General features: G+C 40.5%; 1 protein-coding gene across 1 annotated transcript in view; it reads left to right on the forward strand.

Moving 5' to 3' along the window:
- Positions 1-664: 664 nt before the first annotated feature.
- Positions 665-23,412, forward strand: part of LOC114653219 (NFX1-type zinc finger-containing protein 1-like) — a 126,995-nt gene continuing 104,247 nt past the window's right edge. The window contains 3 exon segments of the mRNA XM_051929226.1: positions 665-913; positions 16,004-16,047; positions 20,349-20,525. Coding sequence (XP_051785186.1) covers positions 16,023-16,047; positions 20,349-20,525 — 202 coding nt within the window. The 5' untranslated portion in view covers positions 665-913; positions 16,004-16,022.

Here is a 23,412-nt window from a genome sequence, read left to right on the forward strand (position 1 = left end):
ACCAGGATGTGATGCACCCACGGAGGATGAACCCCCTCATTGCACCTTTACAAGCTGTTTGGAACAGATGGAGATAGCTGACATCTGAGGAAGCAGAGGCATTGGGGACCCTCTTGAGGATTACAGAGAGATGCCGTTGTGTGCCCTTCAGTCCACCAATGGTTGCCACTCACTCCTATAAAGTTAAAGTTGCAGATGAAAGTGCTGTCTGTCTTCTGTTCCTTGAAGTTCAAAGATCACCTGATTGATTTTGTTGACATTAAAAGGTGGGCTTGTTGTCCTTGCAGACTTTGTCAAAAGGTAAGCGTTTTCTCTCCAAGCTGCCTTGTCCTTGTTGGCGATCAGACCAACCATGCCGGTGTCATCAGTAGATCCGATGGTATTCGTTTTGCCACCAATCTTTATGCAGCAATGTTTTATCGTAATTCATGACTCTTTAACAGCTTATTTGGACTCTGAATTGGCACAAGCGGGTTTTAGAATCCAACATTTAATGTTACAATATGTAAATAAGTTAGAATTGAGCAAGGCTGCCGACTAAAAAGTGAAACTGACCCTCTATCTATCTATCTATCTATCTATCTATCTATCTATCTATCTATCTATCTATCTATCTATCTATCTATCTATCTATCTTATCAGTGCAAGCTCTCCTGTTTTTAATTACCTGATTTATTTTTCCTGGCACTACAGATTTGGCTCATACTTCGGTCTGCTATCGTAGCCTCCTTGCACTTTTCGTTTCGTTTCCCCAAAACAGAAACTCACGTTCTCTTTATAAAACAAACCGCGCGAGGCTGCAGTTAAAGCACAACACAGCTGGGACCGGAGCCGGAGGGCAAAGCCGGCTGATGCTGCTGCGCACCTCGGCAGGGGACCACTGATCGAACCTGCAGCCAATCCAAAGCACCAGGTAGACGACGATCTTTTGGCTTTTCTTTTTTTTTTTCTACTTCTTTTCAAAATGACTTTATTTCTGGAGATGGCCGGCTCGCTGTTACTATTTAGTGAACTGCTGGGTGTGACTGTTCGCCGCTCATCGTCCCGTACAGTATATCCGTATCAGGTGACGTTTTAAAACCTTTTAATTGAATGAGTTCTTGACATTTTCTGAGGTGGTGTCATTTTTAATGTGACTTTGTAATTAGACTTTTTAAAATTAATTTAAACAGCAATTGCTTGTTACATAACTGAAACAAACAGCTGAAAGGTTAACGAGACCGCAGATAATTACATTTGTGGACACGTGATCGAATGACAGCGCGTATTCTTGTCGGTATCACGAACGCTGAATTGGGTGGCAGCGGAGCACCGAGATGAGCCGCGACTCCACTCCTTCCTTATGGCTGTGTTTAGTGATGGCATATTTAGGAAAATGGGAAAAAATATAATCAAGGCGAGCAATTCTATCTATCTATCTATCTATCTATCTATCTATCTATCTATCTATCTATCTATCTATCTATCTATCTATCTATCTATCTATCTATCTATCTATCTATGTGAGTCATCAGGCGTGATGTCTTAGGGCGCTCACCTAGGTCTGCTCTCACTATTCACTGAACAAGAGATAAAACATTAAAGGCAACTCCTTCCTTACACAGTTAAGCGACTTTCTAGAGGTCCGCCACCTGACACAGCGCAGCTCCAGTTCAAAAAATGGTCAGCCAAGTTTTAAGACCTCCTGCTGGATAAAAATGAAGGGTGTATATTGAATTTTATACAGCTCAGGATAGCCGAGATGAAAAGATGTGTCAAAGATTTTGCACTGAATCTACACTCATTTTAATTTTCTATACAGTAGCTCCTTTTAATAGCGAGTGTCTGTTAAAATGTTTTTACAAAGTAAATCTATATAAATAAAGTTAAGAATGTCTGTCTGTGTGCCTGTATGTCCGGGTGTTTTGGGGTGACCCCTTAGCCTGCAATTGCTTCTTCCTGTGTATAATGTTAACCTGCATCCAGCAGGTCCTCCAGCTTACAGGGTGGGTTGGTGCCATTGGGGGTTTTGTTCAGAAAGCGGACCCTACTTGAGACGGCCTTCCCCTCGTCCAAACACTAACCTGAAGGTCAATAAAATCGGTCCCTGATGTTAAGTCACTATTTTAGGGCTAAAATGATAACAGAAATGTGAAACCTACTTATATATCTAATCTTAATTATTGTGAAACATCCAAGTGGTGTCCGTTTTCTGAACAAGAGCCAGGATTGGCACTCCAGCCACCATAAAAAAAATCTCCCACTGTTCCCGGCAACGCGCTATCAGCGCATGCTCACAACCTCTCTCCCCTCCAGTGTCCCCTAGCCAAATCTTCTTCTATGGGCCACCATGCAACCATCCCAACTTTCCCCACCCTGAAGCCACTACATTAATATTTATTATAAAAGCTTTAATTTAAACAAGAATTATATAAATACAGGGGCGGCACGGTGGAGCAGTGGTAGCGATGCTGCCTCGCAGTAAGGAGACCTGGGTTTGCTTCCCGGCTCTTTCCTGCATGGAGTTTACATGTTGTGTACTACTACTGCTACTAATAATAATAATATGAAATACAAAACTACTACTACTGCTACTATTACTACGACTAATAATAATATAAAATACAAGAACTCCTTCACTTTTATTGCATTTTGCTATGTTGCAACCTTGTGCTAAAATTATTTAAATTAATTTTTCCCTCATTGAGAAACATTCAATACCCCCAGAAAACAGGATTTTATACTTTTTTGCAGTTTGGTTAAAATAAAAAATGGCATATCCCAGAAAAACAAGCATTCAAACCCTTTACTCAGCAGTTAGGTGAAGCGCATTTGACAGTCATTATGACCTGGAGTACGACATGACAAGCTTTACACACCTGGATTTCAAAATTTTCTTCCGTTCTTTTCTGCAGATCCTCTCAGGGTGAGCCACTCAAGGATATTCACTGAGTTTTCCCTAAGCCACTCTTGTGTTGTCTTTTCTTTGAACTTTGGGTCATTTTCCTATTTTAAGGTGAGCCTTTAGCCCAGTCTGAGGTAGGTCCAGAGCATTCTGAAGCAGGTTTCATTGAGGATATCTCCATTCATCTTTCCCTCAACCCTGTCTAGTCTCCCAGTCCCTGCCACTGAAAATCAACCCCACATCATGATGCTGCCACCACCTTACTTCACTGTTAGAGTGGTGTTGCACAGGTGATGCTTGCCTGGTTTCCTCCAGACAAGATGTTCACATTGATTTCATCTCGTTTCTCACTAACTGCTGAGAGTCCTTTAGGTGCTTTTCTGTAAACTCCATGTGGGCTTCTGGGCGGAGTGGTGGCTCTGAGTGTACAAATCTGCATCAGCAATCGGAAGGTTCAAATCCCGTAAACGCCAGAAGTGACTCTATTCTCTTGGGCCCTTAACCTGCAATTGCTTCGTCCTGGGTATGACGTTAATCATCATCCAGCCCTACAAGCAGGTCCTCCAACTTGCAGGGAAAACCTGGGAGTTGGTAGCAGGACTGGCACTCCAGCCACTGTAAAAAAAAAACTCACACTGATCCACACAGTGTGCTATCAGCGCATGCTCCTCCTCCTCCATGTAGGCCTCCTCTTGTCTTTCATTGACAAGAGGCTTCAGTCTGGTCACTTTGTTGTAAAGCCCAGATCAATGGAGTCTTGCAGTGATGGTTATCCCACAAGATACAGGAAGGTTCTCCCTTTTCCACACAGGTTCTGAGGGGCCTCATGTATAAACGATGCGTATGCACAAAAAAGTTGCATAAGCCCGTTTCTACGCTCACATGACAATGTATAAAAACTTAGCATGAAAACTAATGCCAGCTCAATCCATTGCGTACACAAGTTTTAGGCTTGGTTTTGCAAACCAGTTCTACTGTTCCAGTGTGGTTTCTCTTTCTTTTTTAGATTCACATCCCTGACGTGGCTTTATCAAATACATTGAAATTAACCGCATATCATTTATTAGGATGAAATGCAGTAAAGTTTACTGTATATATTACACTATACAGATACATTTTCAACTTCATTTAAATAATGTATACTGTTAATAATTAAAATTGTGGGTACGGTGGCACAGCAGTAGTGATGAGCCGGCACGCCGTCCAGGGATTGTTCCTGCCCTGCGCTGTATGCTTGCTGGGACTGGCGCAACTCTGGATGGTTAGATAGATGGATAGAATAATTAAACATGTACTACGAAGATATTTCAAAGTTCCTTAAAAGTTTTGAAGAATCGGAGTTCTAAGCTTACAGATGGCTTGACATTTATTGCAGAGCTTGTGTGGTGAATGGTTACTTGGAGAAAGAAAAGGATGTACAGGAATTGGGAGTACGTTTGAAAGAGACAGTACTGCTGCAATAAGTTATTTCATCGAGGGTAGTGCACGGCGCAGCAAGCATCTTGCGGGAGGCAGGAATAATCTCTTTTTTTCCACTGTATATCCATTTTTTTTTCTTTTCTCTGTACCCTGATATACTTCCATATAACACTCAGACGGTGGGCTGTGACTTGCCTTTTCACAATGACTTTGATATCTGACCACTTCTTTTTTATTTTGGGCACTGTGCGAATTTGTGAATTTGAACTTTCGAGTTTCTCCGACACTCTGTGTCACTCGATCAACTTCCTTTTGTTGTTTATACCAATGCTTAAACCAACAAAATAGTACGTTTATCCTTGCCTCCACTTGGTATTCACTGAAATTGAATTTCCCCATGCTTTTGCCATTGTCTTTTCACAGAATGCTGAACTCAAAGGGCTATTTATATTGATTTGCATATTCAAAGAGGCGTAATTCTCAGAGGAGTTGGGCAGTAGCAGCAGGCGCGTGCACATGCATTACATTTCATGCTGACTGGGATTTATGTAGCGGAAGAACATGTAAATTGGTGTACGCACTGATTTAAGCATCTGCATTTTTTTGTGCATACACATATTTCTGTTTTTGTCCGTACTCCATGTTTTAGTGTGAATTCTACGCACGGCGTTATGCATGAGGCTCCTCGACCTCAGCCAGACTGACTCTTGGATTCTTGGTCACCTCTCTTACCAAGGCTTCCATGATTGCTCAGTTTGCCTGGGTGGCTAATTCTAAGAAGAAGAGAAATTTGTAGATCTGAGAATCCAGAGAATCCAGCAGAGCCCTGGGGAGATTTCTCTTTTTTTTTGTCTGTTTTATGATTTTCTTCTTTTTTTTTTTGCATATTTGTATTAGTTTTGACTTTGTTATTATTTTTAGCCTCATTTCTATGACTTTTTCCATTTGAATTCCTCCACAATCATGGCTACTTTGTACCTCCTTTGCTGTATTTTTTTATCTTGTAGTTTTTTCTCTTTTTCTTTAACTTTTTTTATTTTACCTCCAGTTCCTTGTTTGTTACTTTTTACATTTTGATAAATTGTTTATAATTTTGCTTCACAATTACTCCTTTATGATTCTCGGGTGTTAGCTCTATTTAGACCACATGAAGCCCTGGGACTTTTGTTTCTGGCATTGACTCCCTTTTGTGCTTCTTTTCTATGAGTTTGTCGGTCTTTTAATTGTTTGATGTTGATTATCTATATATTTGTTATTTATGTTTTGTGCCTTGCTCTTTATTGGTGAAGTCTAAGGAATGGCTCCTCCTAAGGCTGCAGATGTGGGACCACCCAAAAACCATATAAACCCTCAAAAGCCAATTGAGTAATGGTGTTGCATTAATTAAATATATTATTATTCAGCTCTCCCTTCTTTCTGGGTTTTAAAATTTCTGTAAGAATTTGTTAAGGTTCTGGTTTTCCAGACACCATGCAATCTGAGGATATACAAGATGGATTATGGAGTTGGTCTTGTTTGTTTTGAGATGTATCTCTTTAGACATTTCTTTTTTGAATTACTTTTCTTGATGTTTATTTTCCGAGTTGGAATAAGTTCTTTTTAATTGCGGCGTTTTAAGTTACCTGAAACTATATAGATAAAATATTAAAAAGCAATATCCCTCCCATAGTGATACGGCGGTAAGAAATCACATAAGAGAAAATAACTTAGCTTTCTTTACTGACGATTCACGTGGCATTACAAATGGAGGAAGCCAAATGACAATACAAAAAGGTGGGATCTCAATGTATACAGTCTGCCATTTTCCGTTGCTGCGCTGGAAGGGTTTTCAGGACGGATGACGTAATCTTCCATTAGTCCATCGGCTTCAAGGCTTTTGGCTGCTATCCAAGTCTTCTATACTGTTTTCTCCATGTGCAGGCCCTTACTTAGGTTCCAAACAAGGCAAGAAGAGGATTCAATTTCATTTCTAACATACAGAAATAGTACAATGCCCATTTTCATAGTTGTAACATTCTCTCTTCAAATGCTTGCCTAGCAGTTCTAAATGCTGAGAGCCTCTGTGTGCTAACTTTGGCCTGGCCTGTACATGTCAGTGGATTTATAAAATAATTTTTTGTACAGAGCACAGTGACATTAAACTTATTATTCTGATTACAATGTTTTTCTTGTTTTATTTTGAATTCTGGCAATTAATCTCTAAATATTAAAGAAACTTTGTTTTTGTCATTATGGGCCAGCGTTTCTTTTTTTTTTTTTTTCTCAGTTTCTGAATATTAAAGCTTTCACCCCTTTTTGTTGGGCATATGCAGGAGGAAAAGCCTTGTTCTTGATTTTAGGACCAGGCTGATAATGTGTATGATATTCATAATAGCCTTTAGGCCTGTTCGTGCCCTGCAGGAGTCCTCATTGGAATCTTAGCTCATGGACGCTGCCACCTAACTTTTTGGGGGAGAACATGGCCTAAATGAATTATCTTCCCTAGTCCTTCCATTATACTGGCCACCCACCTGGGTAAGGATCCTTGTTCAGTCCTGGCCGGAATACTAGTCTCTATATGCCATCCATTACAACAGGAACTCATTAGATCCTAAAACAAAATTCCTGCAGTGGGAAAACACCTGTCTTCTTATATAATACACTACTGTGGCTGTTCGTTTGTCTGTCCTGGATTTTAAATCAATTGTAGATCGCAAACCGTTTCACCTATTGACCTGAAATTTGGTACAGATATACTATGTGATGTCTACTATCCACTTTCAGGGGTGATAATTTTTATTCATCTTTTTATTTTATGTTATTGTAGAATCAACTCTCGGCAGCGTGCATTTGGGCGGCTGTGCAGTGCATGTGTACGGATGCCGTTCTCATTCCCTCCCACCTTCACCGTCACTTCCCCTACCTCTTCATATCTTTAATCATTCTTGAGGCAGATTGAACACTTAAGTGTCAGCTTAAGTGAAAAATTAAGAAAAACGTACTAAGTAATTGCAACACAAAAACTAACTTAATCAGTTTTAACGCGAAAATATGCAGATGAAAGAAGAGAAGAAGCGGGCCGCTAGGGTGGAGAAAAGAAGAGCTGCTCAGGAAGCAGCAAGCGCATCAACCTCTGAGCAAACGAATGCTAAACTTACAGAGGAAGAAAGAGGATGAAAACTAGGAATGCTCAAGTCAAGTGTATTCACAGCACATTATCGCGCAGTATGCCATTATTGGTAGGGACATAATACAGGGTAGATATTTACAAAAAAATTAGCAATAAATTCCATCATACAAGTCTGGATGCCAAAATTTCTGGAATTGTTAAAAAAGCTTTACAGTATATAAAACATGCAGCAATTCCAATTTAGTTACCTTCAAAATGCTCACCTTAGGATTCAGTATACTTGTCCCAGTAATTCTCGCATTTCTGGGAAAACAACAACAACAACATTTATTTAAATAGCACATTTTCATACAAAAAGTAGCTCAAAGTGCTTTACATAATTAAAAAATAATAGACAAAATAAGAAATTAAAATAAGACAACATTAGTTAACATAGAAAAGGAGTAAGGTCCGATGGCCAGGGTGGACAGAAAAAACAAAAAAAAAAAACTCCAGAAAGCTGGAGAAAAAAATAAAATCTGTAGGGGTTCCAGGCCACGAGACCACCCAGTCCCCTCTGGGCATTCTACCTAACAAAAATGAAATAGTCCTCTTTGTAGTTAGGGTTCTCACGGAGTCACTTGATGCTGATGGTCATACAGACTTCTGGCTTTTAATCCATCCATCATTGCTGGAACATCACGGTGCTTTGAGTAGATGGAGGTGGCGCAAGCCACCACCAAAAGGACACCGGAAAAGGAAACAGAAGAGAGAGTAGGGGTTAGTACAGATTTTAGAGCCACCATAAATAGTTATTATAATGAATTGGATATACAGAGTAAAAAATCCTATACAGTAATCCCTCACTTATCGCGGGAGATAGTTTCCAAGGCCAACCGCGATAACTGAATTTCCGCAAAGTAGGGACACAATATTTATTTAATTATTTAACGTGTATTTGGACGTTTTTAAACCCTCCCTGTATTGTTTACAACCCACCCTTTACTCTGTTAATAACAGGGACAACTGCTAAGCAATGTGAAATCGGTAGATAAGTTTACACTTACTGTATAGCGAAGTACACGTAGCTATATATGACGTGATGATGGTGATGAATATGCTGCGCAGTAAAAATGATGACGATGAAGGTGATGATGACTTTTACTGCGCAGCCGATGACTGTATTTAACGTCTCTTCAGACGGCGGTGCCATTTCCTGGGGCACCTCCTCCACGGTTTCCGAAGGTGTATCCGTAGTAGTAGTAGTAGTAGTAGTAGTAGGAACTGGCTCTTTTTTGCGAGGCTGCGAAAACATTGTGATCGGCAGTTGCTCCCGCTGCTTCTTTTTCCGGTCGAAGAGCAGCTTGTAGGCGGTAATGACGTCGTCGACCTTGTTGCAAAGATTCCTAAAGCAGATTCCATCCAGACTACTGCCTTATCACGTCCACTTGCAACTCGTTTTGCGCCCTTGTTAAAGGACACTGCAGCCGTAGATCTTATATGCTTTTCCTCCTTTTTAAATAAAAAGAATCGTGGACTCATTGATGCTGTAATGATGTCCTGCAGCGGTGTAGCTGTTCCCTTCCTTCAACATATCCAAAACTTTTACCTTTTCTGCAATCATTTGCATCTTCTGTTGGCGCTTGGACACGGCCCCTGAAGCAGTAGCACGTTAATGCTGAATGAGTGAGATAAGACTTCCTGGTTAATGCAGCACTCCGTCGCTGAGCCAATCAGCAGCACACAGGAACTTAACTGCGTGCTCTGATTGGGTAGCTTCTCAGCCATCCGCCAATAGCATCTCTTGTATGAAATCAACTGGGCAAACCAACCGAGGAAGCAAGTACCAGAAGTAAAAAGACCCATTGTCCGCAGAAACCCGCGAAGCAGCGAAAAATCCGCGTTATATATTTAGATATGCTTACATATAAAATCCGCGAAGTCATGAATCCACGAAAAGTGAACCGCGAAGTAGCGAGGGATTACTGTACTTATTTTTAGTTATTATGTCTGGACCCTCCAGCGTTTTTTTTCCTGGATTTCTGCCACAATAGCAAATGTACTTTCATTAAGTCTCAGTTTCAACTCTGGGAACAAAAAAAGATCACATGGAGTGAAATCTGGTGAATATGGTGGGGTGTGAAGCAACAGCCACATTGTTTTTGGTTAAAAACTCTTTGACCGACGATGCTGAGTATGCAGGGGGATTGTCATGGTGCAAAATCCAGTTTTGGGTGCATCTCTTCTCCAGACTTTTTTTCTTCCTGATGCTTTCTTGTAGACATTTCTACAGGTCAGTATAGTGTCACTGATTAATAATTTGGTCCACAGGGAACAAACTCTTTATGAACAAATTTGTCAATGTTGAAAAACACAATCATCATTATTTCTTGAACATCTGGTATGGTGGCTTGAAAAAAAAAAAATTGCCCAAGTCACATACAAGATTGTAGAATAAACACCAGAAATACATCTCAGCATGATGCCTCTCTGAATGCCAATTAGCCAGACTGAAGGCAAACTACATCAAGTTGCATATTCGATAAGTACATTCTACTACGGACCATTCTATTGGCTGCCCGTCCTTCTCAGAGAGTTGTACTTATATTTCAAAGTGGCACTTCATTTTTCTAATGTACAAAACCATGCACACCTGCATTAAACCAAAAATGACCAAGTGAGCCTCCAGCCCAAATGGGGGCTGCACAACCTACGCAGATGCCAAAAACTGGCCATATTTAGAAACATTGTGAAGTTTTGAAGTGTTGATTCGCATCATAGTGTCAGATTGGCTGTCATTGTCGCCTCATGGCTCTATTGTCCTGAGTTCAAATCCACTGCTTAGTTTGTGTTCCATGAAGATTTTGGTCTGGGTGGGTTTTCCTTGACATACACATATTTTCTTCCCCCGTTTGCATAGACACCCTGATAATGTTGTTGGTCTTTCCAAATTGTGCCTGAGTGGGGATGTGGGAGACTGAGACATCCTGGCACTTTGTTCAGAATTGCTTGTTTCCTTAGGCCCAGTGCTTCTAGTTAAGCTTTAGCCTCCATGTGACTCTGAAATGGACTTGATAAAATTATAGTGTCAGGTGTTAATGGGACCCTAAATAGTTAGTACATGCCAAGTCAGGGTTGGCATGTATAAAGCTGCTGTGCCCTATGGCAGACAAGTCAGTGTACTGTAGTGGAATTTTTATTGTCCTGCTGCATACCTTTTTGTGTTAACTATATTCAGTTTCCACTTTAATTAAAGCTGTTCTTCCAGTCATTAAAATACCACGTGCCTATTTATAATTCAGTTGTTCTGCTTAAGGAGAGGGTGTGAAACTTCACAGTGCCATACTTTTGCCAACTTAATTAACCAAAGATCACTTCTCACTAATAGCAAATGTGTTTTTAAATTTAAAGCCGGAAATGTTTCCACTACTGTCTGCCTCAGTCTTGTTGAAATTAAGCTGCTTGTATAGCATTTCCTACCTACAGATTCTGAAACTTGCTACCTGTAGAAGAAGCAGTGAAAAAGTCCATGAACGGCTCCCTTTTGCAAAAGCTCATTTTTAGTCAGCAAAACGAACTTAGTAGTAGTGACGTGTAACATGTAGATTAGCATGAGCAAGTACGAATTTCACTGTAGTCTCTACATGTGACACCAATGACCTAGAAAGCTAAAACTTGGAGGAGGAGGAAGGAGCAGAATACCCCAATATACAGCGGTGAGACAGAGCGGAGATGGTGAAAACCTTATTTTTATACTTACATCAGTGAGGATCTCACCTGGTCCCACAACACTCGCCAGATTCTAAAGAAATCACAGCAGAGACCGTACATTTTGAGAAGGCTGAGAAAATCTGGCATGTCAACCAAAATCCTCAGCAACTTTTACAGATGTACAGTGGAGAGCGTTATTACTAGTTCAATCACAGTGTGGTATGGAAGCTGCTCTGCACAGGACAGGAAGGATCTCCAATGTGTGATAAAAACTGCACAGTTCATCTCTAGGACAGTCTTCCCATCACTCCAGGGCCATCAGGAGGGCCCACAGTATTATTAAGGACAGTACAAACCCACAACATAGTATCTTCACACTTCTGCTACAGGAGTGTGGAATCAAGGACAACGAGACTCACTAATCATTTCTACCCACAGGCCATCAGACTCATGAATAATAGATTCATCACGGCTGCCTTCACATTCCATCAGTTCCATTGATTGTTAGCCTGTCTGTGGCATGAGGCACAGAGTACTTTATATATATTTTTCTGATTATTTTCTGATTTCTGCCAAATTATTACTTTTAGGTTAACTTCTATGTAATCTGTTGTTTGGTGTAACGGAGACTGGCAAAGTAAGAATTTCGTTGCATGGTTTGAACCACTGTGTTTTTTTTTTCCTGTGCATATGACAATAAACTTCTTGATTCTTGAAATCTTGAATCTAAAGATTTTTAGGCCTTATGCCCAAATTAAAATTATGGTTCTTTAGCAGTTTTTTTTTTTTAATGTTCCACAGTGTTAGCCTGGTGTATCTCTTTTGGTAAAGTATTCCAGATTTTAGGTGAATAGCAGCAAAAGGTCACCTCACCACTTCGTTCATGCTTGTCTCTTGGCATTTACAATTACAATTACTTATTTGGCTGACGCCTTTATCCAAGGAAACTTACAGCATTTGTGATACAATTAGTTACATTTCTTTTGGTTTTCCCACCATTGGGGCACAAGCAGGTCACACAGTGTCAGTAGTGGGATATGAACCCACAGCCTCAGGGTTTGAAGTCTTAACCATCAGAACACCATTAGAAGATCTAAGGTTACAACACAGAGGGTATGGGGACAGGCAATCCAAAATATAGGATGGGGCAAGATTATTTAAGGCTTTATACACCATGTGTAGTATTTAAAAGTCACTTCTAAATGACACGGGTAACCAATGTAACGACGCTAAAACTGGTGAGTTGTGCTCAGATTTTCCTTTTCCTGGTTAAGATTCCTGCTGCTGCTGCATTCTGCACTAATTGCAACCGATTGATGTCCTTCTTAGGTAGTCCTGTTAGGAGTGCATTACAGTGATCTGGTTGATTAAAAACAAAAGTGCTGATTAATTTCTCAACATCTTGTAATGTTATAAAACCTTTAACCTTTTTCAAATTTCCTTAAGTGAAAACTTGCAGTCCTAGTAATCTGATTAATGTGCAACTCAAAGTTTAGGTCAGAGTCCACGATTACCCACAAATTCTTTACCTCCGCCTTGACTTTTAAACCTAAGGGATCAATTTTATTTCTAATGTCCTTGCTATATCCATGTTGGCCAATCACTAACATTTCTGTTTTATCCACAATATGTCTACAGTCTTAACTCTTGTACATATCGTGGCACTCGGTCCACAGATGAAGTGATCACACTTGCCCAACACACCATCCTGTCCCACCTGGAGAAATGCCAGGATGTTCTTTATTGACTTCAGTTCAGCCTTTAATAAAATCATCTCAAAGCAGCTAATAGTGAAACTTTCTATACTTGGACTGAATACCTCACTTTTTAACGGATTCTTGGATTTCTTGTCAGAAGACAACAGACAGTACATGTTGGCACTAAGACATCACGCACCATCAATGGTCTATGCCAAAGTGCAATTGTAGTGTTCACATTTACCTAAATGAACCGAGCTTACAGGGAAAGTCCACCAGAGTCCAAAAAAAAAACGATCCAAATGAACTAGGTGTGAAAACGCCTGAAAATAAGGAAGACAGAACTTTCGTGGTTTTTGTGGTAAGGTAGCTACAGTGGTGTGAAAAACTATTTGCCCCCTTCCTGATTTCTTATTCTTTTGCATGTTTGTCACACAAAATGTTTCTGATCATCAAACACATTTAACCATTAGTCAAATATATCACAAGTAAACACAAAATGCAGTTTGTAAATGGTGGTTTTTATTATTTAGGGAGAAAAAAAAATCCAAACCTACATGGCCCTGTGTGAAAAAGTAATTGCCCCCTGAACCTAATAACTGGTTGGGCCACCCTTAGCAGCAATAACTGCAATCAAGCGTTTGCGATAACTTGCAATGAGTCTTTTATAGCGCTCTGGAGGAATTTTGGCCCACTCATCTTTGCAAAATTGTTGTAATTCAGCTTTATTTGAGGGTTTTCTAGCATGAACCGCCTTTTTTAAGGTCATGCCATAGCATCTCAATTGGATTCAGGTCAGGACTTTGACTAGGCCACTCCAAAGTCTTCATTTTGTTTTTCTTCAGCCATTCAGAGGTGGATTTGCTGGTGTGTTTTGGGTCATTGTCCTGTTGCAGCACCCAAGATCGCTTCAGCTTGAGTTGACGAACAGATGGCCGGACATTCTCCTTCAGGATTTTTTGGTAGACAGTAGAATTCATGGTTCCATCTGTCACAGCAAGCCTTACAGGTCCTGAAGCAGCAAAACAACCCCAGACCATCACACTACCACCACCATATTTTACTGTTGGTATGATGTTCTTTTTCTGAAATGCTGTGTTCCTTTTACGCCAGATGTAACGGGACATTTGCCTTCCAAAAAGTTCAACTTTTGACTCATCAGTCCACAAGGTATTTTCCCAAAAGTCTTGGCAATCATTGAGATGTTTCTTAGCAAAATTGAGACGAGCCCTAATGTTCTTTTTGCTTAACAGTGGTTTGCGTCTTGGAAATCTGCCATGCAGGCCGTTTTTGCCCAGTCTCTTTCTTATGGTGGAGTCGTGAACACTGACCTTAATTGAGGCAAGTGAGGCCTGCAGTTCTTTAGACGTTGTCCTGGGGTCTTTTGTGACCTCTCGGATGAGTCGTCTCTGCGCTCTTGGGGTAATTTTGGTCGGCCGGCCACTCCTGGGAAGGTTCACCACTGTTCCATGTTTTTGCCATTTGTGGATAATGGCTCTCACTGTGGTTCGCTGGAGTCCCAAAGCTTTAGAAATGGCTTTATAACCTTTACCAGACTGATAGATCTCAATTACTTCTGTTCTCATTTGTTCCTGAATTTCTTTGAATCTTGGCATGATGTCTAGCTTTTGAGGTGCTTTTGGTCTACTTCTCTGTGTCAGGCAGCTCCTATTTAAGTGATTTCTTGATTGAAACAGGTGTGGCAGTAATCAGGCCTGGGGGTGGCTACGGAAATTGAACTCAGGTGTGATACACCACAGTTAGGTTATTTTTTAACAAGGGGGCAATTACTTTTTCACACAGGGCCATGTAGGTTTGGATTTTTTTTCTCCCTAAATAATAAAAACCATCATTTAAAAACTGCATTTTGTGTCTACTTGTGTTATATTTGACTAATGGTTAAATGTGTTTGATGATCAGAAACATTTTGTGTGACAAACATGCAAAAGAATAAGAAATCAGGAAGGGGGCAAATAGTTTTTCACACCACTGGTGTGAAAACGCCTGAAAATAAGGAAGACAGAACTTTCGTGGTTTTTGTGGTAAGGTAGCTATATTCACTAGCCACGTTGATGTAGAGCTGCAGTGTGTTGCATGTTTGTTGGCACATACAAGTAAGAATTTCACTGGACTCTGCACACATAACAATAATGACACTATAAACCTATAAATTTGATCCTCCTTTAATGTAATGAAACTTTGTCTGAACTATTCAATGTTATTATAGGGATCCCATGTCTTGAGTAAGTACGTAAGCACAGTTTATAATTATAACAATAAGGCATTTTGCTAAATCAAGAAAACAAGAGAAGCAAAAACAACTGAGGATCTTAAATAAGTAAAAATCAAAATGGAATTTTTCTGTCTCTTATTATTCTCTGTCAGTGACTCATTCCTGCAGATTCACCATTTGACTGTGTTCTTGACAGCAGATAACTCCTGACATCCCCAGGAAGCGTCCTGCTGACAGTGTTCAGAAGTGGCATCCGCACAACCCAGACTAGGAGCTTTGATATTAGCTCATACTGTGAGGAGACCACTTCTGAGCCTTGTCATGGCTGAAAACTTGTAGCTCACCACAGTACAAATCAGTGAACTATAGTGTGAGTCTGCAACAATACACTGAAGAACAATTCACTTTATGTCAATCATTGCAAGAAATACAATATTAAATAAAAGTGCAGTACATTCTGTATCTATACATTGTGATAGGCATGAACATTCGATAATATCTTGACTTTAGTAGTCTGTTTAATATGTTCTGGGGCAGATTTGGTTAATTTGTTGTTTGTGGTGCTGTTACAACTGTCCTTAAGTCATATAATTCCATGTATGATTTATTGAAGGATGGATTGGGGGCCATAAACCCTTTCTTGTTCTGGTTCTCTGGCTTGGAATAATGTAGTCCTGACGTCATGATCTAAGGTTTTCTGCTGTGAAAAGTTATCATTGAGGGCATTGAAAGGTAGTAGTAACAATTTGCAGACACTGACGTCAGTCATTTTCCTAATTTACTTCTCAGCTGTTTACACGGTGAGCTGGAGACAACTTCCTTCATACCAGTGGGTTTGGTGTACCCTAAATGATAGGTGTCTCAGTTATAACTCAATTTAGCTCTTAATTAAACTACAAATACTGTATATCGTTCAAGTTTGCTTTCTCATGTATGGTAAGGCTAACTAGAATTATTTCATTTATTTGCAGAACTATCATCTCAAAAATCATGTCTGGGAATGAAAGAAGAGGTGGTAAGTCAGTTTTTACATACTTTTAGAACCAAGTATTATTTACCTGTTTTGAGGGAAGCCCAGGTAGAGACACCTTTTATTACCAACAGGGAGCACTACCAATATGTGCTACATTAATTCAGTAGGAGAACTCTAGTTACTTTATATGGAGTTCTACCAGGCCAGCAGAAAGCAGTATGATGTACCAGTACAGTACATGGTAGCTCCTCAATAGTACTGGGGAAGAAGGTCAGTCTGACCCTCTCCAACACAACTTTGTAGTACTGTGGGAATACAGTAGGGTCTTGGGGTGCTACAGAGGGTTATACGGTATCTGTATGACCATGAACTCATGGGTAAAATCATTCAGCATCCAATGGCTTGTGTGAAAAAGTGAATGTCCTCTTGTTCAGTTAATCAGATTACTCAGGATCAGCCGTAACATACTGGAAAGTTTATCTATTGCCCAGTTAGGCAATCTATCCATCTTCTGAACTGATTTCATCAAGCCAGAAGTGGTTATAAGGGACTACTTGGAAATAATGAGTAGCCACAGATTAAAAACCTGTTTTGGTCTATGGACCGGTGCAGCCAAAGGTTTGGAGTGTGTCATTGTGATCTGTGAGGTTTATTCCATAGCATATTATTTTACTCAAAACAGGTAACTAAGACCATGAATTGACACAGCTGAGAACATCTAAACTATACAAACCTGGGTAAGCAAACTGACAGAGAGAAGACACAACTGAGGTGGGAAGAAACGAGTGGAGGCAACTCAGGCAAGCTATTCTAAGATCTCTCCAGAGATGTTCAATCGGATTCAAGTCTGGGCTCTGGCTGGACCACTCAAGGACATTCACAGAGTTGTCCTGAAGCCACTCCTTTGATATCTTGGCTGTGTGCTTAGGGCCGTTGTCCTGCTGAAAGATGAATCGTCGCCCCAGTCTGAGGTCAAGAGCGCTCTGGAGCAGGTTTTCATCCAGGATGTCTCTGTACATTGCTGCAGTCATATTTCCCTTTATCCTGATTAGTCTCCCAGTTCCTGCCGCTGAAAAACATCCCCACAGCATGATGCTGCCACCACCATGCTTCACTGTAGGGATGGTGCCAGATTTTCTCCAAACGTGGTGCCTGGCATTCACACCAAAGAGTTCAATCTTTGTCTCATCAGACCAGAGAATTTTCTTTCTCATGGTCTGAGAGTTCTTCAGGTGCCTTTTGGCAAACTCCAGGCGGGCTGCTATGTGCCTTTTACTAGTCTGGCCACTCTACCATACAGGCCTGATTGGTGGATTGCTGCAGAGATGGTTGTCCTTCAGGAAGGTTCTCTTTTCTCCACAGAGGACCTCTGGAGCTCTGACAGAGTGACCATCGGATTCTTGGTCACCTCCCTGACTAAGGCCCTTCTCCTCCGATCGCTCAGTTTAGATGGCCGGCCAGCTTTAGGAAGAGTCCTGGTGGTTTCGAACTTCTTCCACTTACGGATGATGGAGGCCACTGTGCTCATTGGGACCTTCAAAGCAGCAGAAATTTTTCTGTAACCTTCCCCAGATTTGTGCCTCGAGACAATCCTGTCTCGGAGGTCTACAGACAATTCCTTTGACTTCATGCTTGATTTGTGCTCTGACATGAACTGTCAACTGTGGGACCTTATATAGACAGGTGTGTGCCTTTCCAAATCATGTCCAGTCAACTGAATTTACCACAGGTGGACTCCAATGAAGCTGCAGAAACATCTCAAGGATGATCAGGGGAAACAGGATGCACCTGAGCTCAATTTTGAGCTTCATGGCAAAGGCTGTGAATACTTATGTACATGTGCTTTCTCAATTTTTTTATTTTTAATAAATTTGCAAAAATCTCAAGTAAACATTTTTCACGTTGTCATTATGGGGTGTTGTATGTAGAATTCTGAGGAAAAAAATGAATTTAATCCATTTTGGAATAAGGCTGTAACATAACAAAATGTGGAAAAAGTGATGCGCTGTGAATACTTTCCGGATGTACTGTATATATAAATACACACACACACTGGCCACTTTGTTAGGTACACCTTGCTAGCTGGACCCCCTTTTTCCTTCTGAACTGACGTAATTGTCCGTGGCATAGTTTCAACAAGGTGCTGGAAACATTCCTCTTGGTTTTTGGTCCACATTGGCATGATAGTATCATGCAGTTACTGCAGATTTTTTGACTGCACAGCCATGATACAAATCTCCCATTCCACCACATCCCAAAGGTACTGTATTGGATTGAGCTTTGGTAACTGCAGAGGCCATTTGAGTACAGTGAACACATTATCATGTTCAAGAAACCAGTTTGAGATGATTTGAGCTTTGTGACAGGGCACATTATCCTGCTGGAAGTAACCATCAGAAGATGGGTACACTGCTGTCAAGTGTGCCAAGAAAATATTCCCTACACCATTATACCACCACCTCGGGTGCTGCTAGGAGGAGCTGCTGAGAGCAGTCTTCTCTGTTATGGAGAGGTTCCACTGGACCCGGAAGAATTTCTAGATGACAGTCCTGTTGCACTGGAAGTACTCCAGGGTTTGGTTTGAAAAGCAGCTGCACTGTATCATCTGGAAGTCGGAGTTAGGCTTGCTTGGAAGAGGGTGGTGGAGGAAATATAAAGAAAAGGAATTGTGACTGATTTACCAGGTGATAAAAACTTGTAAATGTACCAAAGGAGTCCAGATTTTGATTAATAAAAATATCTTTCCATGAAAGTGTGACTGTGTGGTTTAGTTTTGTCTGGGTGTTTGGAGTGCAGGCGAGCCCCCTACATGTCACTATACTAACAGGGAAAAATAAGCAAGGGTGGAGTGTGTAGTTTTACAAAATGAACAGAGAGCGTTACATTGTGCAGTAGGTAAATGAAACAACCACTTGATTCTGCTGAGATGGTCGTCTATCCAATAGGTTCTCCCATCTCAGCAGTGGACTTCTGAAACTCTGTTAGGATGACTATTGGGTTCTTGGTCACCTCCCTGACCATGTCCCCTTTTGCCTGGTTACTCAGTTTGGCTGAATGGACAACACTACAAAGAGTTCTGTTAGTTCCAAACTTCTTCCGTTTCAAAATTATGGAGGCCACTGTGCTCCTGTGATCACTCAAAACTTTAAAAATGGTTTTATTCCCTTGCTGTGGTCTATGCCTCTCCATAATTTGTTCGTGGAAGTCTACATAGCATTCCTAAGACTTCATAGCCTGGTTTTAGTCCTGGCATGCAGTGTGAATTGTGGGATATTATATGCACAAGTGTGTGCCTTTCTAAATGAAATTCAGTTTTTCAAAACTTTAGTAAAGTATAAGTCTCTGATTTATTTTTCCGGACCCCTGTAATAACTGCTGATACAGTATGCACAGTTTTAAAGTATTTATCCTTTTCCAATTTTGAGAGTTGTTGAAGGTTTTTGACAATAAATATTACCAGGTTTTGTTTCAAATTCTAACAATCTGAATTTTTAAAAAATCAGCGTATTTCATAAGTATTTGTATTATTTTATACATACAATCATTTAACATCAATGCCTTACATGGAAAAGTTAACACCCCCATCACATTATCCAGGATATGTTATAACATACTGTAAGCTTAACTAACCTCCAGTTAGAGACATCTGGCCATTTTCAAACCCTTTTCATCACAAGCTTATCCCAGCAGAAAGGCTAAACCCAAATCTGGACAGGTTGCCGGTCAATCTCATGGTTCACTCAGGTATACAAATGGACCCAATTTAAAGTCAACAATAAAGTGCATGTTTTTGTGATGTTATAGGAAAACTGGAGTGTGCAGGGAAACCTTCACAGTGAGAGAACCTGCTAACTCCACACAGACGGTGACTGGACATGAACCTGTGAACTCCTACACCTGTGAAGCAGCAGTACTAACCACTGCACTTCCTTACCATTAAAATTTGAATTTGAATTTTGCTATTAATTGGCCTTGTGTATCTCCTGATGTGTCACATTCATTTTGCTAGGAGGCACACTTCTGATCTAGAGAAACCATGTTGAGTACCAAATACTGTAGAACAGGCAGCTGATTCAGACATGTCAGACACCTCCCACCTCTTATAGAACGCCTCCCACTGTATCAGCAAATCAGTCCTGTGACTGGAGAGGCACTCGGTGACAACATTCTGATAAAGACTGAATCACTCTGTCCTCTAACAATGAAGCTGAATGTTACAAAGGTCAACATCTTATTCAAGATTATGCATTTGTTTATCTAGAATCGAAAGTTATATTGAAGACAATGTTCAAGATCTACATTGTCATGTATTTGCTTATGTGACTCTTTATTTGCTTTTCCAGGGGCACATGCTCGGGGGAGAGGTGGACACTTCAAGCAGCAACACCCCAGTAATTCATCAAGTAAATCTGCCAGTGGTCAGTCTAGGCCACATAGCAGTGGTCATGACCATAGCGCAACAGGCATGCAACGAGCAGGACCACTTTTCAGTTTGTCAAGGAAAACTTCAAACCAGAATGGTAAATGTCAGAAGTTTATTATTCTTATTTCAATGCCTGTAGTAAGTGTCACACTATTGGTAGAGGATGTGAAGAAACCTATTGAAGTTATAAAGCATAAACTTGAACTGCCTGAGTTTGTATATTTGTATGATAGATAGATAGATAGATAGATAGATAGATAGATAGATAGATAGATAGATAGATAGATAGATAGATAGATAGATAGATAGATAGATAGATAGATAGATAGATAGATAGATAGATAGATAGATAGATAGATACTTTATATTTCCCAATGGGAAATTCACATTCTCCAGCAGCAGCATACTGATACAATAAATAATATTAAATTAAAGATTGATAATAATACAGGTGAAAAAAAAAACAGACAATAACTTTGTATAATGTTAAATATTAATGTTTACCCCCCTGGGTGGAATTGAAGAGTCGCATAGTTTGGGGGAGGAATGATCTCCTCAATCTGTCAGTGGAGCAGGACAGTGACAGCAGTCTGTCACTGAAGCTGCTCTTCTGTCTGGAGATGATACTATTAAGTGGATGCAGTGGATTCTCCATAATTGATAGGAGCCTGCTGAGCGCCCTTCGCTCTGCCACAGATGTTAAACTGTGCAGCTCCATGCCAACAATAGAGCCTGCCTTCCTCACCAGTTTGTCCAGGCGTGAGGTGTCTCTCCTCTTAATGCTGCCTCCCCAGCACACCACCGCGTAGAAGAGGGCCCTCTCCACAACTGTCTGATAGAACATCTGCAGCATCTTATTGCAGATGTTGAAGGACGCCAGCCTTCTAAGGAAGTATAGTCGGCTCTGTCCTTTCTTGCACAGAGCATCAGTATTGGCAGTCCAGTCTAATTTATCATCCAGTTGCACTCCCAGATATTTATAGGTCTGCACCCTCTGCACACAGTCACCTTTGATGATCACGGGGTTCATGAGGGGTCTGGGCCTCCTAAAATCCACCACCAGCTCCTTGGTTTTGCTGGTGTTCAGTTGTACCATTTAACAAAGTCATTGATTAGGTCCCTATACTCCTCCTCCAGCCCACTCCTGATGCAGCCCACGATAGCAGTGTCATCAGCGAACTTTTGCACATGGCAGGACTCCGAGTTGTATTGGAAGTCCGATGTATATAGGCTGAACAGGACCAGAGAAAGTACAGTCCCTTGTGGTGCTCCTGTGTTGTATGTGTATGTTGTAGAATATACGCTATATGGCTAAAATTCTGTGAACATCTGTCCATCTCACCTATATGAACTTGTTGGACATCAATATGAAGTTGGCCCAGCCCTTCATAATAGCCTCCAATCCACTCTTCTTACCACAAGATTTTGAAGTTTGTCTATGGGCATTTGTGCCAATTCAGCCAAAAGAACAATTGTGATGTCAGGTATTGATGCTGGACAAGATGATCTTGTTCACAATTGGTGTTCCAATTCATCCCAAAAATTTTCAATAGGGTTGAGAGCAGGACTTTGCACAGGCCACTCAAATTCCTCAGTGTCTTTATGGACCTGGCTTTTTGCATAGGTGAAAAGTCATGGTAGAAAAGAAAAGGACCTTCTCCAAACTGTTTCCACTCCTTTGAATATTTCTAGTAATCAAGTTACTTGAGCTTCTTGAGGAATCGTTTCAGCCCTAGTGCAAAGTTGAAACTGTCCGTAGATGGAGTTGCCATGACTTTGTGTACTGGCCTCACTGATTCTCCTGTTCAATTATCCAGCAAGCTAAACACCTTCATGCAATAATTCCCTGAACCATGAAGTGATGTTGAGAATGTTTAATTGCACAAATGGTGTGAAACTGTAAATACAAATACAAACAAACACTAATAAGTACTTGTATAAGTAATATAAAGTAAATACAGTAGCATTTATAACTAAGAGCTTAACAGCCGAAAACTCAGTAAATTTACATGTTGAAATATAACATTTACTTTGTCATTCCCTAACCAAAGTTACTTAAACAAAAGCTATATAACTAGAAAAAAGCAATAACTTACAGGGAATGCCTTCACAAGGGCTAACTAAGCAGGATGGCGAAGGATTGTTCGAGATAACAAACACACAAGCTTACTGCTGCTGCACTCACTTCCTACTTCCTGTCACATTGGCTTCCTGTTTCCTGCAGCAGCGGCATTAAGATTTCTGTGTTAAGGTTACAAAAGCTTGCTAAACAATTAGAACTTAACTGGCAGTGCCAGAACACTTTATTTTAAATAACTCCATTTTATGACATGGCTCATATAGCAGCTAAACCAGCACCATCTGCTCAGCTGAAAACACCACAGCGCATGTTGTCCAAGGCTTCTAATTTTTCTCTGTATTTGTTTTTATTTCAGGTGTTTGATTTTTAAATACTTTCGTTTTCTTTTCGTGGTCATTTGGAATGAACATTAGACTGCTGGACTGAATGACTTTTTTTTTCCAATAAAGCTTGCTAGTTCCGTTCTTTAAATTTCTCAAAATGAATGAGGGACAGAATGAGAGACCTTTCATGGATGTTGTCATGTTCATTTTCGTATTATGTGCTACACATCAGAGGCTGTCACATCAAAATGCTTCCCTTTCCTCTGTGTCTATCTATCTACCATATAATAAAACACTACTGTCTGGTGTGTGTGGGTGTGTCTATGTGTGCGAGGTCTCTGAGCAATCTGATTGGCTGAGTTAGCTTTGGTCTAATTGGTCGTTTCACTTTGGTTGGTCGGTCAAATGCGATTGAGACAGAAAGCGCTGAGCAGAAGAAGCTGACACACACAACGGTAGTGAGGAAAGGAATAGGTGGAACACTGAAAGTCACCTTCAAAGATGGGAAATATTTGCAACAATAAGAATGCTGTTTTCACAGCGTATAATGGGGGCCCATCTACCACTGTTGATAGTCAAAA

This window comes from Erpetoichthys calabaricus, chromosome 6 (genome assembly GCF_900747795.2).
Source record: "Erpetoichthys calabaricus chromosome 6, fErpCal1.3, whole genome shotgun sequence".
In the NCBI taxonomy this organism is placed as follows: domain Eukaryota; kingdom Metazoa; phylum Chordata; class Cladistia; order Polypteriformes; family Polypteridae; genus Erpetoichthys; species Erpetoichthys calabaricus.